The 24316-nt window shown below is 39.3% G+C and overlaps 1 protein-coding gene and 1 long non-coding RNA gene across 3 annotated transcripts in view; one reads left to right on the top strand and one right to left on the bottom strand.

Moving 5' to 3' along the window:
• The first annotated feature begins 293 nt into the window (after positions 1 to 293).
• On the top strand, positions 294 to 22726 carry LOC116051726 (cell wall protein DAN4-like). Of its 2 annotated transcripts, none has more exons than XM_035992879.1 (6): positions 294 to 473; positions 1898 to 2176; positions 2804 to 2919; positions 19388 to 19469; positions 21840 to 21935; positions 22273 to 22726. In XM_035992879.1, exons 1-6 carry the CDS (start codon positions 413 to 415, stop codon positions 22314 to 22316), a joined length of 678 nt encoding a protein of 225 aa, XP_035848772.1. In that variant the 5' UTR covers positions 294 to 412; the 3' UTR covers positions 22317 to 22726. The 2 variants fall into 2 exon arrangements, with proteins under 2 accessions (XP_035848772.1, XP_035848770.1); XM_035992877.1 differs by lacking the exons at positions 19388 to 19469; positions 21840 to 21935; positions 22273 to 22726 and adding exons at positions 3106 to 3204; positions 4023 to 4118; positions 5297 to 5368 and having other exon boundaries at positions 298 to 473; positions 2804 to 2998.
• LOC118493313 overlaps positions 4026 to 24316 on the bottom strand; it is a 35828-nt gene continuing 15537 nt past the window's right edge. Inside the window, exons 3-5 of the long non-coding RNA XR_004895305.1 lie at positions 21801 to 21924; positions 14586 to 14709; positions 4026 to 4107 (exon numbers count right to left, since the gene is read on the bottom strand). This is a non-coding gene — a long non-coding RNA (uncharacterized LOC118493313). The remainder of the gene's footprint in view (positions 4108 to 14585; positions 14710 to 21800; positions 21925 to 24316) is intronic.

The raw sequence follows: 24316 nt of genomic DNA, 5'->3' as shown, positions 1-24316 counted from the left end.
TAATGTTTAATATGTTTGTTTTTTTGTGTATGTATGCACCATTCACCTATTTCTCTTTTGTTACCTCTGCCAAGGAGCACTGAGCTTTCGTTCCGCTGCTGTGATAACGAAACATTTTAATAAAATAAGTTCAGAGGATTCTGCAGGCTTGTACGAGTACTTTTCAGTAAGGACATTTGTCTTTGCGTGGTAGCTCACTTCTCACAATGCTCTTAACCAAATTATTTCCACATGTGCTATTCATAATCTTGTCATCAGTGTTCATCGACCATTATGGGAAGTGCGTGCATGAAGTGTTTTTTTTTTCTATTGAGAAACGTGGTCTACTTTACCACACAGTTCCTGTTCTCAACCTAAATAGAAGATGATCACACGTTATTCTGTGCACTGAACCATTTCAGTCTGTAGAAAGATGAGGGTGAATATCCGCAGCTGCCTGTTGGCCTTTGTTCTGGGCTGTAACGTCACTGCAGGTAAGAACTTCAATCAGTTATTCTTCACCTTATTGGTGACATTTTCTTCTGCTAAACTGGAATTTAATATAACTGGCTTATACCCTGAAACGCAACGGGACTGATCTCGATTTACACATGAAAAATAATGTTAATACAGTTTTTCTCAATCGCTTTGGCACAATCGTCGAATGACTTTAAACTCTGTCAAACTATATGACTATTTACGTATATGAACATTAGGTCAGTTGTTCACAGTCTCATTGATCACTGCATTAGAACAAAATGCACTGAGTAAGCCTTGCAGATCAAAGTAGTTTGCATTAATTTGCTACTGAATCATATTACTCTCAAATGCAGTTAGACACATCATTGTGTGAATCCCTACATGATAAAAAGAGCAACCAACAATCGCAATAACCTGTCACACAGATACATGATAGTTATGTGGTATTGTTGTAAAAGTTGTCAGATGGATAGATGCAGGCTAGATTGGGGAACAATTTCATTTCTTCCCAATTTAGAGCAACCAAATGCAAATACTGCCCAATTCAGCTGACAGGTGAAACTCATACTGTAATCAATCTGTTCTCAAACACAATTCACTGTATACTGCAAGGGTAAGACTGAATTTTCCAGGAATAATGAGCATGCAGGAGACAGACAGGGGCAAGAGCCTGCCCGGGCAGAAGGAAGGGGCATTAGAGAGGGGGGTGGTATGGTGAGGGGGAGAGGGGGACAGAGAGGATAAGCAAGAGCCAGAGAAAGGCAAAGGCACAGAAAATAACAAATGAGCAACAATTATAGACCATGAAATCAACTATGGCCTAAGTATGACAGAGGCTGGTCGGAGAGGGCAGCCTATTTTCTTGCACATATCGGACAGTAGTTCCTTATAATTTTGCGGTTGTGAGTGGGTAACTATCACACTTTCAGAGTACACAAGATGTCTTTGCATTTTGACTGTCTTGGTCTAAGCAATGATAAAGGAACCTTTTGTTTTGATGACAACGGTTACGGAAACATGAAATAATTCCTTTGATTGAGTAATTACCTTTGGCAGGTCACATAGAGTGATGTGCTGAATGTACAGTACCACACGGTGTGAGGATTGTACTTAGAGTTTTAACAATTGTAAGTTTGTTTTAGTAAATGTTCCAAATCGATTGAGAAAAACTAACACGTAAAGTAGGCTGCATGCAGTCTGCACTGTGAGGTCTTGAAGCTCGTCTCAGTGGAGTCTGGTATAGTTGACGTATAATGTAAAAACTTCAATCACTGTATCAAGGTTCAATTGAGAGTTTTCGTATTTATTGAAAACTGTGTTTCCTTTGCAGAAGTAATCCATAAGATAGTCGAAGAACGTTTGACTTATTTGCAACTTTAGAAATGCTGACATTCTGAGAACAGATGCTTACTTATTGTAAACTCTGTTTCTTTTGCAGGAATAATCCATGAAATAGTTGAAGAAAAGACACAGGTGACTCTGAGATGTCCTCACTCTGTGGAGGGATACGTGACGTGGAGCAGAGAGAGGAATGGAGACAAAACTGACATACTGACAGTTAATGGAGACAGACTCATAAAACACATTGATGACCCGGGCAGACGATACAGTTCATTGGCTGATAAGTCACTGTTCATTGTAAAAGTTGTCGTCTCAGACTCTGGAAGATACTTCTGTAACAATGAAGCAGCTGCAGATCTGACGGTGATCCCATCAGGTAACATCAAACTCCAATAACATCGTTCAGCTTTCTGTTTCTCTTCCTGTTTTTCAGAATCATGTCTCTAAGCTAAATGTTTAATCAAAAGTAAAGAATAAACTTTGATTAAAAAAAATATGTTCTGGCACAATAATGAAATGATGCATTTTAAATGTAAATGCACCTTTTTTAACCTTTAATGGCAACTATTTTGTAAAGTATAATATAATCATTATTTATGTCTGAACAAGGATTTAAAATCAAGTTTTAAATTCATGACACTATGATTGGCAGAATATTTACTTCCTGTATTTGAGGAGCTTTTTGGTGCAGCCTACATCTGCACATCTGTGTTTAAGTTTTTAGTTTCAATTATAAAGATTTATTCCTTTGAATAGAAACTGCTGAAAAATAACCTCAACCAAGAGGGCAGGTTAAATGCTGCCTTCACACGAAACTTTGAGGTTAATTGTATTTTAAAACGTGACAAGTCAAACAAACAACATCCTCAGCAAGCCGTGAGAAGACTTTGCAAAATGACGGACCACAGAAACGTCACAGCCTGTCAACCATTTCAAAATAAGTGTATGATCTGTAATAAAGTATGTTTGTGCCCTATCTTATGTTCTCTTTCATGCTCTGAAGGTAACAAGGCACCACCCACAACAACCACAAGGACAAACCCAACAACCCTGACAACAACCACACCAACAACAACCCCGACAACAGCAACAACAGCAGCACTTCCTCCAACAGAAGCAGTAACAACTGTACCATCAACTCCACCTCTGACTGATAAAGATAAGACTACAACAGAGAAACACAGAAACAACAAGAAGAGTAAGATGAAACAGATCTTCATATGAAATTAAATGGATGAAAAAGGGTTTAATCTGAGAGAGCATGTAAAATAAATACTGTACTATGTATTCCTCTGCCACTCACAGAAGGTAAAAAGACAACGACAACAACAACAAGGAGAAACCCAACAACCCTGACAACAGCAACAACAGGAAATACAACAGGTAAAACTTCCACAAACGCAGGTAACAGGACAGAATCAAAGTTGTTCTGAGAAATGTACATCAAAGTTTACAAAAAATACGATGCAACCATCTCATAGTCCAGGTGATGTGTGAACATTATGTCCATTTTTTCCGATGTCCGTTTCCTTCCTCTCTGAGTCTCTGTGTTGGCGTTCTAACCTCCGGTGGATTTGTGAGGTCTATGGTTAACTGCTCCTCAGATCTCTGCAGGGTAAATCCAGACAACTAGCTAGACTATCTGTCCAATCTGAGTTTTCTGTTGCTGATTAAAAAAACCTTTGAACGTAAACATGTTCCACCAAAACGAGTTCCTTCCCGAGGCTGTTTTGCAGACACACCGTGGCTCCGTCCAGCGCTTAGCACCGCCCAAGAAGATTGTGATTGGACTAGCCAGACCCTCCTCCGCATTGTAGTTGGTTCCCAGTGGACTTCTTTAGCAAGTTTTGTCTTTAAGCTTTTGGAGTGTTATTTATTTATTATGTGCTCTAGCTTTTCCAACGTTTTAGATACAGATATGTAAATAATAATGGTCAAAAAATGAGGCAAAATTGCATTATTGTAAAAACATAAAATTTTCTAGAGGGAGGGCTCCTAAACCCCCCACCAAATACGTGCACGTAAGTCTTCCACACACCTAGAGAAAACACTGGTTTAAAGGGGATGTTAATGTCACCAATGATGGACGCAGCTTTCCTGTATACAGCTGAACTGTAAAGGTCATCCAGTGGCTTTTTATCTTTCGTGCTGTTCTGACAATCAAAGTCGTCCAATACGTGTACCTGACGAGGGTCTGATTCTGAATGTTTCTTGTCTTCCAGAGACTCCTTTCCCGTGGCAGATGTGTGTTCGTACGGTGATTGGAATCCTCTATTTAATCATCATGATCAGCATCACCGTCACCACCTGGAGGAAAGGTGAGTACACTTTAATCTCCAGCAGTTCTTTCATAATACTCTTCAATGAAGTCATGTTCAGAAACTCAAAACATTCAATTACGTTTTTTTTTTAATTTTGAAAAAACCTTTGCTCATAATATCAGAAATAACTTAAACAGTTTAGGATGTACAATGCATAGGTGTAACGTGGGGATTAATCAAAACTGGCTAGTGCACCCCCCTCCAAAATACTACTACTACTACTACTACTAATAATAATAATAATAATAATAATAATAATAATTTCCTTTACATAATTACACATAAAAAGACATTTGCAGCATAAATTGTTACAGAAAAGTGCACCAGAATGCAGAAAATGAAGTGTTTCTGTTTGACGCTCAAAATTTCAATTTTGCTCCAAATTAGAAATCTCAAAGCCCCCAATGTTGAACCCAAAGTTACACCCTTGCTCCAATGTAAAGTGTTCTATGAACGGCCACATGGGGGAACTGTTGCTGCTATTATCACACATCTTTGTCCTAGTACTTTTTTTGAGATATTCTGCAAACAAACAAACAGACAATTTTGGATGTCATGTATAACCATGAACATGTATCTAATAATTACCATAACCAGGATTTTTTAAGTGGGTTGGCAGGGGGAGGGGGGGGGGGTGTCAATATTCACTAAGGGGGGGGCCCAGGGGAGGGGCATTTCATCAGAATACAGCATAGAAAATCTGCTTAGTAATATAGGAAATATTGAATAGGATAGAACAACATAATGTAATTCTGCTAAATACATCATCACATTCATTATTATTGACTTGTTTTCATTTGAAACAAATTGTATATCTGAATACAAAACACATTTTCTATAGGCTCAGTCTGCAACTTTAAAAAAAAAAAAAAAAAAACATTTCCAGTTTCCAGCTCATGGTTGCATGAGCATTTTGGATAGTCGTGAAAACATTGAAATTGGTCATGTGACAAGGGCTGGGAAGATTGGCAGAACAGGCAGCCAAGTGAGCCAATGGAAATCTCAATTGTCAGATTGACAGCACTCTAGCCCAATGGATTGAGGACGGGGGCTGGTGCCACCTCACATCCCCCTTCTAGCCCCACCCCCTCCCATAAACGCTGTTTTACATGTTGACATTGACTGAAAAGTGGCATGAAAACATCACGTCCATGTTTATTTTCTCTCTGTTGCAGCTCGACAAACAGAAGCGACACACATCAGAAACAGGAAGTGATGTCAGATCCTCCATCACGCAGAAACAAGAGCAGTAAAACCTCCACTGTCATCAGCGTTCGTCCTCATTCAGTCCAACAGAAAACAGTCCTCCTGCTGCTTTCTACACCATGACGACTACAGAAACTACTGTTACTTCTTCTACCACTGATATTGTGCAGCAACTACAACCAAACATGAGAAACAATGTAATAGTTGAACTGTAATGACCTGTTTGTATAATAGCCTGAAAAAATAATGGACAAAACCTCCAGGCCTAAAGAAGTGAAGCCAAAGATGAAGTGACTTAAAGCTGCATTCTCTCTAATTTCCAGCAGGGGGCGACTCCATATATTTGAGCCTTTTTTGAAGAAATGTAAATAGTTTGTCTATATGGTGTTGATTATGTTTATGCACTGGCTGACTCCAAATATATAGGAGAACTGTTTTAGACAACACAAAGGCTTGTGTAGCATTGCTGTGTGTGTGATATTGACATTATTATTTTGATTATTGGCATAAGTGAATGTCATGAGGACAGAAGCATTTGGACTTTTTTTTGAAAAAATGTAGATATTTTGTCCATTGTATAAGTTATAATGTTTATTTTATTCACTGTTTGACTCCCAAGACATATGAGAAGTGTTTTAGACAGGAGATTTGCTTAGCTTTTATTGCTGTGTGTGATATCAATAAATATCTGTGAGATTCAATTTCTGTTTATGTATTTCTCTTTATGGTCCCACAACCTTTGTTTACGTTCAAGTGACCTCACTGCAGCACAAATATTCTAATAGAACAGTTTGTCCTGAAATAATGGTGTTCATAGATTGACTGTGGACAACAGGCTTGATGTTTACAAGCTTTTTTAGAAAATTAAACCAGACGGACCATGAGTTGTCAAAAAGGGTGCAGAGGGTTAATACACCAATAAAGTGAACAATACAGGAGATAACTTAATGTTAATAATAATAATTTCCTTTACGTAAAAAAAAAAGACATTTCCAGCATAAATTGATGCAAAAAAGACACAAATTCTTGCATAAAAATTCACCACAATGCCGGAAATTAAGTGTTTGATGCTCAAAACTTTATGGGGGAGGACCCCCAGGCCCTCCTAGTTACAATGTTGAAACAAAACCTACGCCCTTGGTGTCAATTTAACTTTAAATTGTAGTTCTCTTGTCTTGTTGCGCTTCCTGTCTGCGGTCCAGCACACAGACTCAGGAACATGTGTATGTCCAAAAGTTGTTTTAGTTGTGGCATTTCTTTAAACCAATAACAATCGTCTTGGGCTACGCTAGGCACCGGAAGTAACCACGGTGTCTCTGCAAAATAGCCTCGGGAAGGAACTTGTTTTGGTGGAACATGTGTACGTTCAAAAGTAGTTTTAGTCGGAAACAGAAAACTCAGATTGGACAGATAGTCTAGCTAGCTGTCTGGATTTACCCTGCAGAGATCTGAGGAGCAGTTAACCATAGTCCTCACAAATCAGCCGGAGGTTAGAACGCCAACACAAAGAAAGAGGAAGGGGACGGACATCTGGCCGAAGAAGAGGGACATCCGGCACCGGAACAATCCCGTAAATTAAACGTCGTCGACATAGGCTAGACAAAAGGTGAATACAGGTGCAGCAACCATGGGCAGTATGAGAAAAATCAAGTGTTTTTAAAAATTATACCATGTAAATATGTTTTAGTAGAATCACAAAAGTTCAAAAGTAATCGTTTTATAACAGGTCTCCTTTAAAGGTGACACATTGGTAGAAATGAATACTAAAGTCCAACTAATTTGATGATGTTTATTAAACAGGGAATACATACAAATAACTGTTTATCTGGTGGATCCAAAGTTTCACATAGGAAGATGATTCCAAACGTGGAGCCCGAAAAACCTGGTTTTTCCACATTTAATAAATCTGCATTCCGATCTTTAGGGATTATGTTATTTGGTTTACAGTGTGTGCAGTTGCAGTGAAGAATGTTCTTTCCTGCCCTGCTAATTATGAGGACCCCATGTTCATGTCACAACATTAAAGCTACAGTGCGTAGAATCTGTCGTCCCCCATGAGGAATTCTAAGTAATGACAACAACACTGTCGGTGTGTCCACATGATACAAGCCTTCCGTGATCACGCACCACCCCCACGCCTCCCCTCCCCCACGCAGTTGCTAGTAGCCAAGGAGGACACGGAGGATTCAAAAAACATGATGGACTCTTCAGAAGAGGTCATTATCTTCACTCGAGTTTCTGCACGGGAAAGTCACCTGACGCCACAATCTTCTGAACATAGTCATACTGAGAAATCCAGAGAGAGTTGTGTGGAGCTGATGGTCTTAATTAGCTTTGTAGCAACTCATTTGGCCACGGCTTGAATGTAACGGATGTTTAATAATATCAAAAAGTTACGCACTAAAGCTTTAATGTAACGGAGTTTATTTGTTACTTCCAGTGAAAGTGAGATAACAAACTGGGTGCGTTAGGAGAGGACTCAAGGGCCAGCTATCCTTACAATGCAGTGGTGTAGTCCAGGGTATACGCTGGTATACGGCGTATACCTACTTATTTTTCAGTCAGCATTGCGTATACCCACTTCTAAATCCCCCCTGATGCGCACCATTCAGTAATATCTGTGAGCCAGATTGCCCATTTTTTCCTCAAGGATAGTGAAGCCATGACCCACCCTCCTTTGCCTCTAATTGGCTGGTACTCGCTGCTTTCACTGATTAGATTGGTTAACTTTAGGCATGAGGACTGATGAGCCAATCAGAGGCAGAGTAGGGCGGGTCATGCCGAGGAAAATATCGCTAATACCTCAGGTGCCAGTGAAAAAAAACAAAAAAAAACCTCAGGTGCCGGTGCCACTTGACTAGATAACGGCAGCAGACCAAACAACAGATGAAGAAATAACACAAGCGGCGGTGTGCCACCCCAGTTGATGGAAGACATAATTCTGAGGTAAGTTTTAAGGTGGTTTCCAAATGAATAATTATTTTAAACTACTGGCAAATTGCCAGTGGCAATATGACTGCACATTTAGAGGAGAAGAGATAACACCATGTTTGCCTCATGATAAATACATTTTACATTCATCCAGGCTGCTTGTGTGACCAGTAGTAACTACAAACTGCTCCTAATCAAGTCATGATCATTTTATAATAGTGAGCAAGTAGAAATGACAGATTTTTGGGTAAACTAAATCATAGTCTTACATGTCACTGTTTCTAAAACAGGGCTTTTTTTCTGGACTACTTTAAAAAAAAAAAAAAAAAAAAAAAAGGTGAAAACTGAGAGTATACCCACTTCTCCAGGGACCACTACACCACTGTTACAATGGCCCTGCCATTACTGTGTAGTGTTGTATAGTGCATTGCTTTTTGTAACTATATGAACGAGTAGTTTATGAGAACAGCCTGATTTGAGTTACTGTCTAGTTGTGGCACTGTATGAGTTGTGTTTAAGGGCGTTTTCACACATGAGAGTCCGAACCAAGGTCCGGACCAAGATTCATGTTTTTGTTACATTGTAACATTTGATCCGGTAAGTTTTGGTTTCACACTGCAGTTATGCAAGCGCACTAAAGATCTCTACGTGACAAAACTACGTCCTGCCGTCATCACATACGTCGAGCTACATCTCCAGATCAGACCCGGCTCCAGACACAAATTCACGGACGGGCATGCCATTATTTTTGGGGGGGCACAAATTAAATAAATCTCATCATGTAACATTATGTTAATTATCTTGCAAATGAGCATTGAATGAATGCATACAGGTCTACACGTTTAACAGATTTTATTTGGTATTGAAACAGCATAACAGCAGAGTGACTTAATTTTCACTGCGCAGTATGTACACTAAACATACAACTATTGCACACAACCCTTGCTTTGGGTTACAGTGTCGGCTAGCAGCACCGTGGCTAATGCTAGCTTTGGCAGTGACAACTTCAGAACTAACGTTACTCCCTGTACTTTTGCCGTCTTTGTCAATTTCTTCCACCAACCTTGGAGCTCGTTGATTAACATTAAGGAAACGCCATATATCCATAGCCTAAATTATCTCTTTAGTTTACATTAAGCTACCTATTCTCTCATACAAATTCCCGATAGCTTCCTGACATGCAGGCTGCATGTCAATTTCCATTTGAACCGCATCAGTTTTGACAAACCAATCAAGCTTGTCAGTTAAAAAAGGGCTCGTCCGTCCAGGGCGGGCACAGCAGACTCTGGGGGCGGGCCCGGCCCCCTAAAGCCCGCCCATAACGCCGGGAATGCTCCAGATACTTATAATTGATTGGTTTCGTCTCCTCTCTCTGTGTCGGAGTTATTTTCATCTGACTGCTGCTCTCCTCTAACTGCCGCGGCTCTTTTTGTTTTGTTGTGATGTTGAGAAGCAAGACACTGGAACTTTCTGGAGAATTTATTCAGAGACAAACGGAAACCTACACTGTACATTTACTACCACTTAACAAATAAACTGCTGATGTATTCTCTGCTCTGATAGCCGACAGCTGTCTCCTCTGAACGTAGTCACCGTCACTCTCTCAGCACCGAGCTGTTCCTTAAAGGAGCTATTCCCCGGTCTTGTAACACAAGGAGAGCCTGCCAGAGCTTCTTCTATTTGGTCCGAAAGTCCGAACCATCCAAAAAATGCTTTCACACTGTAAACGAACCGGACCACGGTTCAGTTTGGTCCGGACCGAGACCACCTCTTTTGGTCGGACCAAAATTTGGTCTTTTGATCCGGACCGTGGTCCGGGGGAGGTTTCACACCTCTAATTTTGGTTTGGATCAAACTGAAAAGTCCGAAAGTGTCCAAATGAGGTATGTGTGAAAACGCCCTAAAATAACAGGAAACATCAACATTCATTAACCACAGGAGGAAATACAGGAAGGCATCGATATTAGTCAACATTGTGGGTTTCTAGTCGCACGTTAAGCGCATTGACACAGAGCAGCCGAGTTCCTGTTCTCACTTCAGATGAAAACTGTGATCACTGATCAGTCACGTCAGTCTGCGTGAGGATGAGGGTGAATATCTACCTGCTCGTCTTAGTGCTTGGCTACAAGACCGCTGCAGGTAAGGACTTTATTTTTTAAAATAATCAATTCAGTCACATCAGTTTTTAAAGATGATGTTTGTAGTTCACCTCGAGAGATGCAACAGGTTGTAGTCGGTGTGAGGTTAACGTGTTGAGGGAAACTGCTTTAGAAAGTCTTGATCAGTCAACTACAGACGATAAAGTTTTATTTCTCATTACAGAACATGTAAACAAACATGCTCTAAACGTATGTCCTCATCTGTATATCTACATCTGCCCATTGCACATACTGTATAGTTTTTGCATTCTGCACTCAGCCCATTCAGCTTCCTTTTTCTTATGCTAAACAGCCATTTTGTATAGAACAGTCTCTATTTCTGTATTTATTACGTATTAAAAAGGTATAGTAAGTGATGTTCATCCATTACACTTTTTGTCAAATTCAGTGAATATCTCCTCACGGTCACCTAGCGCTCTATTTTCTGTGCACTGAAAAAAAAAAAAAGTGCGGTGATAATACAGAGCCCTGGCTGTGTGACTGGAAGATGGAGTGAATGAGCCACAAAGTGCTGTTCCAGCCAATCAGCAACAGGCGGAGACAGTTGATGGTAGGGGCGGGGGGTGAGGGGGGGGGGAACGGGGGTGGCAGTAGGTGAATGTGCTGGCCGGCCAGTAGTTATCTGTCCCTGAATCTGGGGGGCGGAGCTTCTGAAGGGGGCATTAAAATCTTACTTTTAATTGAAGCCATTCGTGTTAGTTGGTAAAAAGACATCTGAGGCACTCTGATAGTACTTTTGAAACCCTTTATTAAAGGGTAATTTTAAGGTATTTTTCAACCTGGGCCCTATTTGCACATGCATTTGTGTCTAAGTGACTAATGTGAACAAAAATCTTTGAAATTGGTCCAGGATTGAGAGAGAACGCTTTAACCGGCAGCCACAAACCGGGCTGCAATGTAACCCTATGGGACAAATGTTCACCGTCAGTTTGCGTCCACTAAAAGTTTTTTGCCGCTGACAGGCTCAGATTATTACTCTAAGTGTCTGACAAAGTTATGGAAAGGATTCCTACAGAGATAGACCTTTTTGTTAAAGAGTAACATCCTTTTTGTTGAACATGAAACAGCTCGGAAATCACCATCACCAAACCCACCAGACTCCATGTAAATAAATAGTACATTTAGCGTGTATAGAACCAGCATATTTTCGCATGTAAATGGGTGAATTAAGGGTTAATTTCAAACAGAACGAAGTAGTGATTGTTGGAACATTAGAAAGACGAACCAAGACGTCTTTTCATGGTTTTATATTGTTTGTTTTTCGACTTTGAATCAAGTGTATTTTATGCTGATAAAAAGCACTGATTATTTAAATGGAGTCTGGTGGGTTTGGTGATGGTGATTTCAGGGTTTTTTCATGTTAAACTAAAAGGATCTTACTCTTTAACAGAAAGGTCTATCTCTGTAGGGATCATTTCCATAATGTTTTCAGACACTGAAGCCCTATTCGCACAGGATTAGTAGAATTTTTACTTGACAAATTACAGACATGGCCGATTCGTACGGGATAGGGCTTTAGAATAATAATCTGAGCCTGTCAGCGGCAAAAACAGCCCTATTAGTGGACGGAAACTGACAGTACGCAATTGCCCTTTAATGTTGCATTGCAACTTGTTTCAGACTCGCTAATACTGGATCAATTTAAAAAAATGTTGTTCCCATCAGTCATTAGACACAAAAACATGGGAAAATAGGTTGAAGGTTGAAAAAGTTACCCTTTAATACAGTGTTTCTCAAGCGTTTTTCAATAGTGTACCCCTTTGAATTGCTTTTTTTAAGCCAAGTACCCCCTGCCCAGTGCAAAACATTTTTGGTAGAAAAAAAAGGCCATATAAAGAGGTAGAATACAGCGCCGGCAGTGATAGATTCACTAAACAACAGCCTTTTTTAAACAAAAACATTTAAATGCTACATTTCAAATGTTTAGAATCCATCATTAATTCATTCATTATTATAGTATAATTATTTTAGGAATTATGTATGACATATTTTAAATTAGTATTATATTGTATTAAATTAGCATTTTTGCAAAAATGTCACGTACCCCCTGCAGTACTCCAAAGTACCCCTAGGGGTACACGTACCCCCATTTGAGAAACACTGTTTTAATACATGGATAACCAAGATCATTTCGACTCAAAGGATCTTCATCCAGATGTTTAGAAGATGTTTAGAAGAGCGTGGTCTCCCCCAACCGCTCAGGGTACCTGTTCAGTGGTCACAGTCCACTCACTCTGACATCTCTCCATTAGTGCATGTAAAGGACCTGAGCATGTGTGTGTGTGTGTGTGTGTGTGTGTGTGTGTGTGTGTGTGTGTGTGTGTGTGTGTGTGTGTGTGTGTGTGTGTATTTCAGGCGTGTAGTGTGTAATAACAACAGAGTGTAAATTGTAATTTCCCCATTGGGGATCAATAAAGAGTATAAATTATTATAAATTAATTAAATATTAGAAATGCTGACAATCAGAGAACAGATTCTTATTTATTGTAAACTGTTCCTTTTGCAGGAATAATCCATGAAGAAATAGTTGAAGAAAAGACACAGGTGTCTCTGAGATGTCCTCACTCTGTGGAGGGATACGTGACGTGGAGCAGAGAGAGGAATGGAGACAAAACTTACATACTGACAGTTTATAGAGACAGAGAGATAAAACACATTGATGACCCGGGCAGACGATACAGTTCATTAACTGATAAGTCACTGTTCATTGTAAAAGTTGTCGTCTCAGACTCTGGAAGATACTTCTGTAACAATGAAGCAGCTGCAGATCTGACGGTGATCCCATCAGGTAACATCAAACTTTAATAAAGTTGTTCTGTAACTGAGTTCTGTTTTCTCTTTTCTATGTCTTTAAAACTTAAAATCTCCACTTTGTAAATGTAAATATTACATATTGTAAAAGACAGTGTTGTCTAAAAAGAAAAGTTGAAATTTGCTTCAACCTCAAACCCAAGAGAAAAGTCAGAAAATCTTGGCCACTAGTGAGGACTATAACAAATTCAGGAAGTGTAGTCTTTAAAGTTAAGTTTTACGTGTTTGTTCTACAGGAACAACTATAGTCCCTGCTCCAGAGAGGACCAGCATCACTCTGACATGTCCTCATGATGTCGGAGCATCACATGTTCCAACATGGAGCAGAGACTCTGGTGGAAGAAGGTTTGATGTTTCCTCTGTTGACCAGACGTTGACTATAACAGACGTGCAGCCTGGTGACTCTGGACTTTACTACTGTGATGGAAAACCAGCTGTTTATCTGAACGTGATTGAAGGTAAGAAAAAGGAAATCAGAGAGAAAAAAAGAAATATGGGCGGAAGTAAACACATATTAAACAAACAAGATATTATGTGTCATTCAGTGAGCTTTAGAGCTGCTGGTAGGTGATTTTTGTTACTTTTGGACAGAGCCAGATTTGCAGATTTGCAAAATGACGGACCACAGAAACGTCACAGCCTATCAACCATTTCAAACTGAGTGTACATCAAAGTTGTTCTGAGAAACGTACATCAAAGTTTACAACAAATACGATGCAACCATCATAACTTCTAACTTCCGGTGGATTTGTGAGGTCTATGGTTAACTGCTCCTCAGATCTCTGCAGGGTAAATCCAGACAACTAGCTAGACTATCTGTCCAATCTGAGTTTTCTGTTGCTGATTAAAAAAACCTTTGAACGTAAACATGTTCCACCAAAACGAGTTCCTTCCCGAGGCTGTTTTGCAGACACACCGTGGCTCCGTCCAGCGCTTAGCACCGCCCAAGAAGATTGTGATTGGACTAGCCAGACCCTCCTCCGCATTGTAGTTGGTTCCCAGTGGACTTCTTTAGCAAGTTTTGTCTTTAAGCTTTTGGAGTGTTATTTATTTATTATGTGCTCTAGCTTTTCCAACGTTTTAGATACAGATATGTAAATAATAATGGTCAAAAAATGAGGCAAAATTGCATTATTGTAAAAACATAAAATTTTCTAGAGGGAGGGCTCCTAAACCCCCCACCAAATACGTGCACGTAAGTCTTCCACAAACCTAGAGAAAACACTGGTTTAGAGGGGATGTTAATGTCACCAATGATGGACGCAGCTTTCCTGTATACAGCTGAACTGTAAAGGTCATCCAGTGGCTTTTTATCTTTCGTGCTGTTCTGACAATCAAAGTCGTCCAATACGTGTACCTGACGAGGGTCTGATTCTGAATGTTTCTTGTCTTCCAGAGACTCCTTTCCCGTGGCAGATGTGTGTTCGTACGGTGATTGGAATCCTCTATTTAATCATCATGATCAGCATCACCGTCACCACCTGGAGGAAAGGTGAGTACACTTTAATCTCCAGCAGTTCTTTCATAATACTCTTCAATGAAGTCATGTTCAGAAACTCAAAACATTCAATTATGTTTTATTTTTTAATTTTGGAAAAAAAACGTTGTTCATAATATCAGAAATAACTTAAACAGTTTAGGATGTATAACTCCAATGCATGGACGTAATTTACAGGGGGTATAATCAAAACTGGCTAGTGCACCCCTCCAAAAAACTCAAAAACCAAAATTATAATTTCCTTTACATAATTACACGTAAAAAGACATTTGCAGCATAAAGTGTTCTAGAAAAGTTCACCAGAATGCAGAAAATTGAAAAAAGTGTTTGACGCTCAAAATTTCAATTTTGCTCCAAATTAGAAATCTCAAAGCCCCCAATGTTGAACCCAAAGTTACACCCTTGCTCCAATGTAAAGTGTTCTATGAACGGCCACATGGGGGAACTGTTGCTGCTATTATCACACATCTTTGTCCCAGTACTTTTTTGAGATATTCTGCAAACAAACAGACAAATTTGGAAGTCATGTATAACCATAAATATGTATCTAATAATTACCATAACTAGGGGCGATTCCAGGATTTTTAAGTGGGGTGGCACAGGGGGAGGGGCAGTAAAATAGGAAATATTGGATAGGATAGAACAACATGATGTAATTCTGCTAAATACAACATCACATTCATTATTAGTTTCACCTGTTTTCATTTGAAACAAATTGTATATCTAAATAGACCTTTTCACAGATGTAAACATAAACATTCTAAATGGACCCAAGTTGATTTCCTGTTGCAGTATATGTGAATGAAGTTAACAAGGGGCCAGGTTGTTGCCTAGCAATGGAATTCCATTGAAAAGGTCAAAACACATTTTCTATAGGCTCAGTCTGCAACATTTCCAGTGCTTGTTCCATGTTATCAGAATTTTGGATAGTCGTCATGGAAACATGAATTGGTCATGTGACAGGAGCTGGGAAGATTGCCAGAACAGGCAGCCAAGTGACAGTACTCTGAGCCAATGGAAATATCAATTGTCAGATTGACAGAACTAGCCCAATGGATTGAGGGGGGCTGGTGCCACCACATGTCCCCCTTCTAGCCCCACCCCTGCCATAAATGCTGTTTTACATGTTGACATTGACTGAAACGTTGCATGAAAACATCACGTCCACGTTAATTTTCTCTCTTTTGCAGCTCGACAAATAGAAGCGACACACAGCAGAAACAGGAAGTGATGTCAGATCCTCCATCACGCAGAAACAAGAGCGGTTAAAACTCAACAGTCATCAGCGTTCGTCCTCATTCAGTCCAACAGAAAACAGAGTGACGACTGCAGAAACTACTGTTACCGTTACTTCTTCTACCACTGGCATTCTGACTGACATACTGCTGCAACTACAACCACTCTCAGTGCTACTTCTGGCAGTTTGTATTACACATTCAAATACTGCAATGACTTGAAATCATAAGCAGTTACATTGGGGCTCAGCCAAAACCTCCGGGGGCCCAGAGGGAGATTTGTTTTCCCCATCTACAGCAGCTGTATGAACTATTTTTCAGCAGCTGTATGAATTAATTTTCAGCAGCTATATGAACTATTTTTCAAGCCATTTGGTAATACTATCCCTACAAATCTATACATCATTTGGGGAAACACAATAATTGAAGGAAATGTCTAATTTAAAATCACTGAGCAATGATCCAAACCGCCTCAATTTACTATTGATGCTTATTTTAAACTGTATCCATTCCACATACTATATGTCCATTCCACATAACATGTCCATTGCACATACTGTATATCCATTGCACATACTGTATATCCATTGCACATACTGTATGTCCATTGCACATACTGTATGTCCATTGCACATAATATATGTCCATTGCACATAATATATGTCCATTGCACATACTATATATTCTTCGCATTTCTGCACTCAACCCATTCAGCCTCCTTTTTCTTAATATGTTAATATTAATATGTATATATTGTTTTTTATTGTTTATTTTATATTAATGTTTAATATGTTTGTTTTGTGTATGTATGCACCATTCACAAAGGCAAATTCCACATTAGTGTACTTATTGTGGCAATAAAACCTTTTCTAATTTCTCTTTTGTTACCTCTGCCAAGGAGCACTGAGCTTTCGTTCCGCTGCTGTGATAACGAAACATTTTAATAAAATAAGTTCAGAGGATTCTGCAGGCTTGTACGAGTACTTTTCAGTAAGGACATTTGTTGTGCGTGGTAGCTCACTTCTCACAATGCTCTTAACCAATTATTTCCACATGTGCTATTTATAATCTTGTCATCAGTGTTCATCGACCATTATGGGAAGTGCGCATGAAGTGTTTTTTTTTTCTATTGAGAAACGTGGTCTACTTTACCACACAGTTCCTGTTCTCAACCTAAATAGATGATCACATGTTATTCTGTGCACTGAACCATTTCAGTCTGTAGAAAGATGAGGGTGAATATCCGCAGCTGCCTGTTGGCCTTTGTTCTGGGCTGTAACGTCACTGCAGGTAAGAACTTCAATCAGTTATTCTTCACCTTATTGGTGACATTTTCTTCTGCTAAACTGGAATTTAATATAACTGGCTCATACCCTGAAACGCAACGGGACTGATCTCGATTTACACATGAACAATAACGTTAATACAGTTTTTCTCAATCGCTTTGGCACAATCGTCGAATGACTTTAAACTCTGTCAAACTATATGACTATTTACGTATATGAACATTAGGTCAGTTGTTCACAGTCTCATTGATCATTGCATTAGAACAAAATGCACCGAGTAAGCCTTGCAGATCAAAGTAGTTTGCATTAATTTGCTACTGAATCATATTACTCTCAAATGCAGTTAGACACATCATTGTGTGAATCCCTACATGATAAAAAGAGCAACCAACAATCGCAATAACCTGTCACACAGATACATGATAGTTATGTGGTATTGTTGTAAAAGTTGTCAGATGGATAGATGCAGGCTAGATTGGGGAACAATTTCATTTCTTCCCAATTTAGAGCAACCAAATGCAAATACTGTCCAATCTAGATGACAGGTGAAACTCATACTGTAATCAATCTGTTCTCAAACACAATTCACTGTATACTGCAAGGGTAAGACTGAATTTTCCAGGAATAATGAGCATGCAGGAGACAGACAGGGGCAAGAGCCTGCCCGGGCAGAAGGAAGGGGCATTAGAGAGGGGGGTGGTATGGTGAGGGGGAGAGGGGGACAGAGAGGATAAGCAAGAGCCAGAGAAAGGCAAAGGCACAGAAAATAACAAATGAGCAACAATTATAGACCATGAAATCAACTATGGCCTAAGTATGACAGAGGCTGGTCGGAGAGGGCAGCCTATTTTCTTGCACATATCGGACAGTAGTTCCTTATAATTTTGCGGTTGTGAGTGGGTAACTATCACACTTTCAGAGTACACAAGATGTCTTTGCATTTTGACTGTCTTGGTCTAAGCAATGATAAAGGAACCTTTTGTTTTGATGACAACGGTTACGGAAACATGAACTAATTCCTTTGATTGAGTAATTACCTTTGGCAGGTCACATAGAGTGATGTGCTGAATGTACAGTACCACACGGTGTGAGGATTGTACTGAGAGTTTTAACAATTGTAAGTTTGTTTTAGTAAATGTTCCAAATCGATTGAGAAAAACTAACACGTAAAGTAGGCTGCATGCAGTCTGCACTGTGAGGTCTTGAAGCTCGTCTCAGTGGAGTCTGGTATAGTTGACGTATAATGTAAAAACTTCAATCACTGTATCAAGGTTCAATTGAGAGTTTTCTTATTTATTAAAAACTGTGTTTCCTTTGCAGAAGTAATCCATAAGATAGTCGAAGAACGTTTGACTTATTTGCAACTTTAGAAATGCTGACATTCTGAGAACAGATGCTTACTTATTGTAAACTCTGTTTCTTTTGCAGGAATAATCCATGAAATAGTTGAAGAAAAGGAATATGTGCGTCTGAGATGTCCTCACTCTGTGGAGGGAGACGTGACGTGGAGCAGAGAGAGGAATGGAGACAAAACTGACATACTGACAGTTAAAGGAGACAGAGACATAAAACACATTGATGACCCGGGCAGACGATACAGTTCATTATCTTATAAGTCACTGTTCATTCTAAAAGCTGTCGTCTCAGACTCTGGAAGATACTTCTGTAACAATGAAGCAGCTGCAGATCTGACGGTGATCCCATCAGGTAACATCAAACTTTAATAACATCGTTCTGCTTTCTGTTTCTCTTCCTGTTTTTCAGAATAATGTCTCTAAGCTAAATGTTAAATAAAAAATAAAAAATAAACTTTGATTAAAAAAAATATGTTCTGGCACAATAATGAAATGATGCATTTCAAATGTAAATGCACCTTTTTTAACCTTTAATGGCAATAATTTTGTAAAGTATAATATAATCATTATTCATGTCTGAACAAGGATATTTGAGGAGCTTTTTGGTGCAGCCTACATCTGCACTTCTGTGTTTAAGTTTTTAGTTTCAATTATAAAGATTTATTCCTTTGAATAGAAACTCTGATCTGTAATAAAGTATGTTTGTGCCCTATCTTATGTTCTCTTTCATGCTGGCACCACCCACAACAACCACGACAACAACAACACAAACATCAGCAACAGAAGCAGTAACAACTGTACCATCAACTCCACCTCTGACTGATAAAGATAAGACTACAACAGAGAAACAAAGAAACAACAAGAAGAGTAAGATGAAACAGATCTTCATATGAAATTAAATGGATGAAAAACGGTTTAATCTGAGAGAGCATGTAAAATAAATACTGTACTATGTATTCCTCTGCCACCAGAGATGGCAAAAGTACTCACTTCCAGTACTCAAGTAGAAGTACAGATACTTGTGTTAAAAAATACTCTGGTAAAAGTAGAAGTACTGATTTAACTTATTTACTCAAGTAAAAGTAACAAAGTACAGGCTTGGAAATGTACTTAAAGTATAAAAGTAAAAGTAGCTTTGCGAATGACAACCATTTTTTATGCAAAGCTACCTGGACCACACAAATGTTACTAGAGTGCAAGCTGAGAAACTTCAGTGGACATGGAGGAAAGACTCTTTATATGCCATTGGCTACATTTTAAATGGATGTCTGCCAATATGCCTAAAACATCACATATATGATTATTGTGACAGACCATGTCTCCAGGTTAATAAGATTCTGACTGAGTAGCAAGATATGAATTCAGTTGTGATTCTGTGAGAATTCACAGATCCAGTTTCTCTTTTTTTAATCTTCCCCTTAACATTTAAAGGAATCTACATGTACGTGTGTGTGCTCAAATATGGTTTCTGGAAAGAAAATAAAGGATAAAATATGAATTACTAAACAGACATTAATTAAGAAGTTCCCCATACTTTAAGAGTTGCGCAGCACATTGGCCAGGAGTCATTCTTGATGCCTACTATCTCAAACATCTCTCTCAGATAAGGCCAAGGATGTCTTGCTGCTTGTCTGCCGATTTCTTCATTTTCAATCATGTCGCCATCCATACTACTATGTGCTAACATTACCACCATCAGGCCGCAATGATTTGCCGCGAATGAATACAGAATGCCGCCGAATCTGTCGAGTCGTCTTGTAGTGGTGTGTCAAGTGCAACGTACAGTAGCCTATATTCCCATCCAATTAGATTGAATGTGGTATTGATGACGCGAAAATAACGGTAACTCCAGTGAAATTATTTTAAACTTGTTAGTGAGGACTACATTTGGACTGTATTTAAAGCTGATTCTGGTTTCCAACTTCGCCCCAGGTGTGTCTGTTAAAACACGGACGGAGACAACTTCTCTCTTTTGATGCTTTATTAAGATCAAGCAACGGGCAACCTAGGTAACAGGTGAAGAACACAAACAACAAAATCACTAGCTAACTTACTTTAAATTTGCAAGAACTATAGACCAATACAACAACAGGCTTAAATGAACTGACAACATAAGTTATACGACTTACAGTTCTTAAGGACGCACACACACGATCTAAACTGATTATCCTCCGGACAGCTAGTCTCTTTCTTCGTTACTTCCCATCTCTGTCTGCCACTCACAGAAGGTAAAAAGACAACAGCAACAACTGCAGGAAATACAACAGGTAAAACTTCCACAAACGCAGGTAACTGGACAGAATCAAAGTTGTTCTGAGCAACGTACATCAAAGTTTACAACAAATACGATGCAACCATCTCATAGTCCAGGTGATGTGTGAACATTATGTCCTTTTTTTCCGATGTCCGTTTCCTTCCTCTGTCTTTGTGTTGGCGTTCTAACCTCCGGTGGATTTGTGAGGACTATGGTTAACTGCTCCTCAGATCTCTGCAGGGTAAATCCAGACAGCTAGCTAGACTAGTTTTAGTTTTCTGTTGCACGACTAAAACAACTTTTGAACGTACACATGTTCAACCAAAACAAGTTCCTTCCAAAGACTATTTTGCAGAGACACCGTGGCTCTGTCCGGCGCTTAGCACCGCCCATGACGATTGTGAGTGGACTAGCCAGACCCTCCTCTGCATTGAATTCAGTCCCCAGTGGACTTCTTGAGCAAGTTTTGTATTTAAGCTTTTGGAGTGTTATTTATTTATTATGTGCTTTAGCTTTTCCAACATTGTAGAAACAGATATGTAAATAATAATGGTCAAAAAATGAGGCAAAATTGCATTATTGTAAATTGAAAAACAAACTTTTCTAGAGGGAGGGCTCCTAAACCCCCCCCGCCAAATATGTGCACTTAAGTCTTCCACAGACCTAGAGAAAACACTGGTTTAGAGGGGATGTTAATGTCACCAATGATGGACGCAGCTTTCCTGTATACAGCTGAACTGTAAAGGTCATCCAGTGGCTTTTTATCTTTTGTGCTGTTCTGACAATCAAAGAAAAAGTTTAATGTCCAAGCAGAAGGAGACCATTACTCTCTCTATCCGGCTGACATACACTTTCTCCAGGATGTTCTGACTGTCCCCAAACTCTGTCTTACATATGGAATCAACATGTTCAGTGAAACTCAATCAGTCGTCCAATACATGTACCTGACGAGGGTCTGATTCTGAATGTTTCTTGTCTTCCAGAGACTCCTTTCCCGTGGCAGATGTGTGTTCGTACGGTGATTGGAATCCTCTATTTAATCATCATGATCAGCATCACCGTCACCACCTGGAGGAAAGGTGAGTACACTTTAATCTCCAGCAGTTCTTTCATAATACTCTTCAATGAAGTCATGTTCAGAAACTCAAAACATTCAATTACGGTTTTTATTTTAAATTTTGAAAAAAACGCTGCTCATATTATCAGAAATAACTTCAACAGTTTAGGATGTATAATTCCAATGCATAGGCGTAATTTACAGGGGGGTGTTACAACCACCATATTTCAGGGGGGGTGGTACCACCTCACATCCCCCTTCTAGCCCCTCCCCTGCCATAAACGCTGTTTTACATGTTGACATTGACTGAAAAGTTGCATGAAAACATCACGTCCATGTTTATTTTCTCTCTTTTGCAGCTCGACAAACAGCAGAAGCGACACACAGCAGAAACAGGAAGTGATGTCAGATCCTCCATCACGCAGAAACAAGAGCGGTAAAAACTCAACTGTCATCAGCGTTCGTCCTCATTCAGTACAACAGAAATCAGTCCTCGTGCTGCTTTCTACACCATGACGACTACAGAAACTACTGTTACTTCTTCTACCACTGATGTTGTGCAGCAACAACAACCAAACGTGGGAAACAATGTAATAGTTGAACTGTAATGACCTGTTTGTATAATAGCCTGAACAAATAATGGACAAAACCTCCAGGCCTAAAAAAGGGAAGCCAAAGATGAAGTGACTTAAAGTTGCATTCTTCCTAATTTCCAGCAGGGGGCGACTCCACTGGCTCCAAAATGAAGTCTGTTTCTACAGAAGTCTATGAGAAAATGAGCTTTGTTTCTCACTTTATTTAGTTTATGGTCTCAATCGCTAGTTTCAAGTCTTTTTCAATACAGCATGATGTTCATTTAGTAAATTATGGTCCCATTTATTTTAAAATAGAAGATAAAGCAGAGGATGCTTTAGGACCTGTCAATCAGGACAGAGGCTTAGTGATGCTAACCACGCTAACACAGTGGACATTAAAATAGACTGCACTTGTTTTTGGGTGTTGTCCGTGTTTTCATCTTAATCTCTGACCCTCTCACTGTGTGTTTTCACTGAACACGCGCGGCTTCAAAAAACCAAGATGGCGACGTCTGTATCGCCAAACTCGAGGCTTCTAAACGGCAGTCCACGAACCAACAGGTGACATCACCAATCTGTTACTTTTACAGTCTCTGGTTTGAATTCAAAATGTACAGTTTATACGTGTAACAAAGCATTTGTTTTTTTTCTTGTAGGGGGTTTCATTTGTGCCAATAGTCACAAGCGCGCTGTCGGATTGTACACGTGATGAAAATTTGTCTGTGTCATAGACGTTGATTTCGTGGGGGATGCAGGGGATATGTCCCCCCACCCTCCCAATATTTAGAAGAGGTAGATTTTTCCCCCCTTAAAACAATATGAAAGACAACCCCATAAGATGTAAAAAAATAACTGTTTAACCCTATCTGCCCGAGCTTGTCGTATACGATGAAAAACAGCATGTCCAATTCATATTTTCATCATTTTACAGCCATAAGAGCTAACACTCTAGCGGTCACGGTGGTGTCGTCGGTGTCTTTGTAGCCCCTACAGCAGGTTTTCTCTCCAGCCTGGAACTTGTGCCTTTTTTTGGGGTCTTTGAGCAATAAATCCAAATTCTTACATCCAAGATTGATCCATAATTTATTAATTTTCGGCCGCCGATCACCGCTAGCTCTGATGCTAACCATCCATTTTGTTTCCCATAATGCTTTGGGAGACACTTGTTTTTGTCTTGTAAACCAATGGAAGGCAGGTCTGTCACACATTAGGACCATATAAGGCCGGCAATATGTCATCCGAGGGACAACAAAGATGGTTTATTGTGGGGAGAGATCACTCGAAATCAGAATATTAAGATCGTCTATTACCGTTCTAAACCGTTGTACAGAGAAGAATGGCATTCCTGTTTTGAGTTTTGGCATATGTTTGGGCCTTTTTTGATGCAATGTAAATAGTTTGTCTACATAGTGTTCATTATTAATTACTCAATCTGTACCACAATCTGTAACATTAACCTGTACTTATGTAGCCTATTGTATTCTGTTTTCTTATGTACTATATTGAATGTGAAACTGTATGTTATCTTGTATGCTTATGCTTTTCTTGGCCAGGTCGCCGTTGCAAATGAGAACCTGTTCTCAACGGCCTACCTGGTTAAATAAAGGTTAAATAAAAAATAATGTTTATTTTTTGCACTGGATGACTCCAAATATATAGGAGAGCTGTTTTAGACAACATAAATACTGTTGTATCATTGCTGTATGTGTGATATCAATAAATATAACATTATTTTGATTATTAGCATAAGTAAATGTCATGAGGGCAAAAGCGTCTGGACTTAAAAAAAAATGTAGATATTTTGTCCACTGTATAAGTTATGTTTATT

This window comes from Sander lucioperca, chromosome 16 (genome assembly GCF_008315115.2).
Source record: "Sander lucioperca isolate FBNREF2018 chromosome 16, SLUC_FBN_1.2, whole genome shotgun sequence".
Taxonomy (NCBI): Eukaryota; Metazoa; Chordata; class Actinopteri; order Perciformes; family Percidae; genus Sander; species Sander lucioperca.
This window is presented reverse-complemented; position numbering and strand designations above follow the sequence as displayed.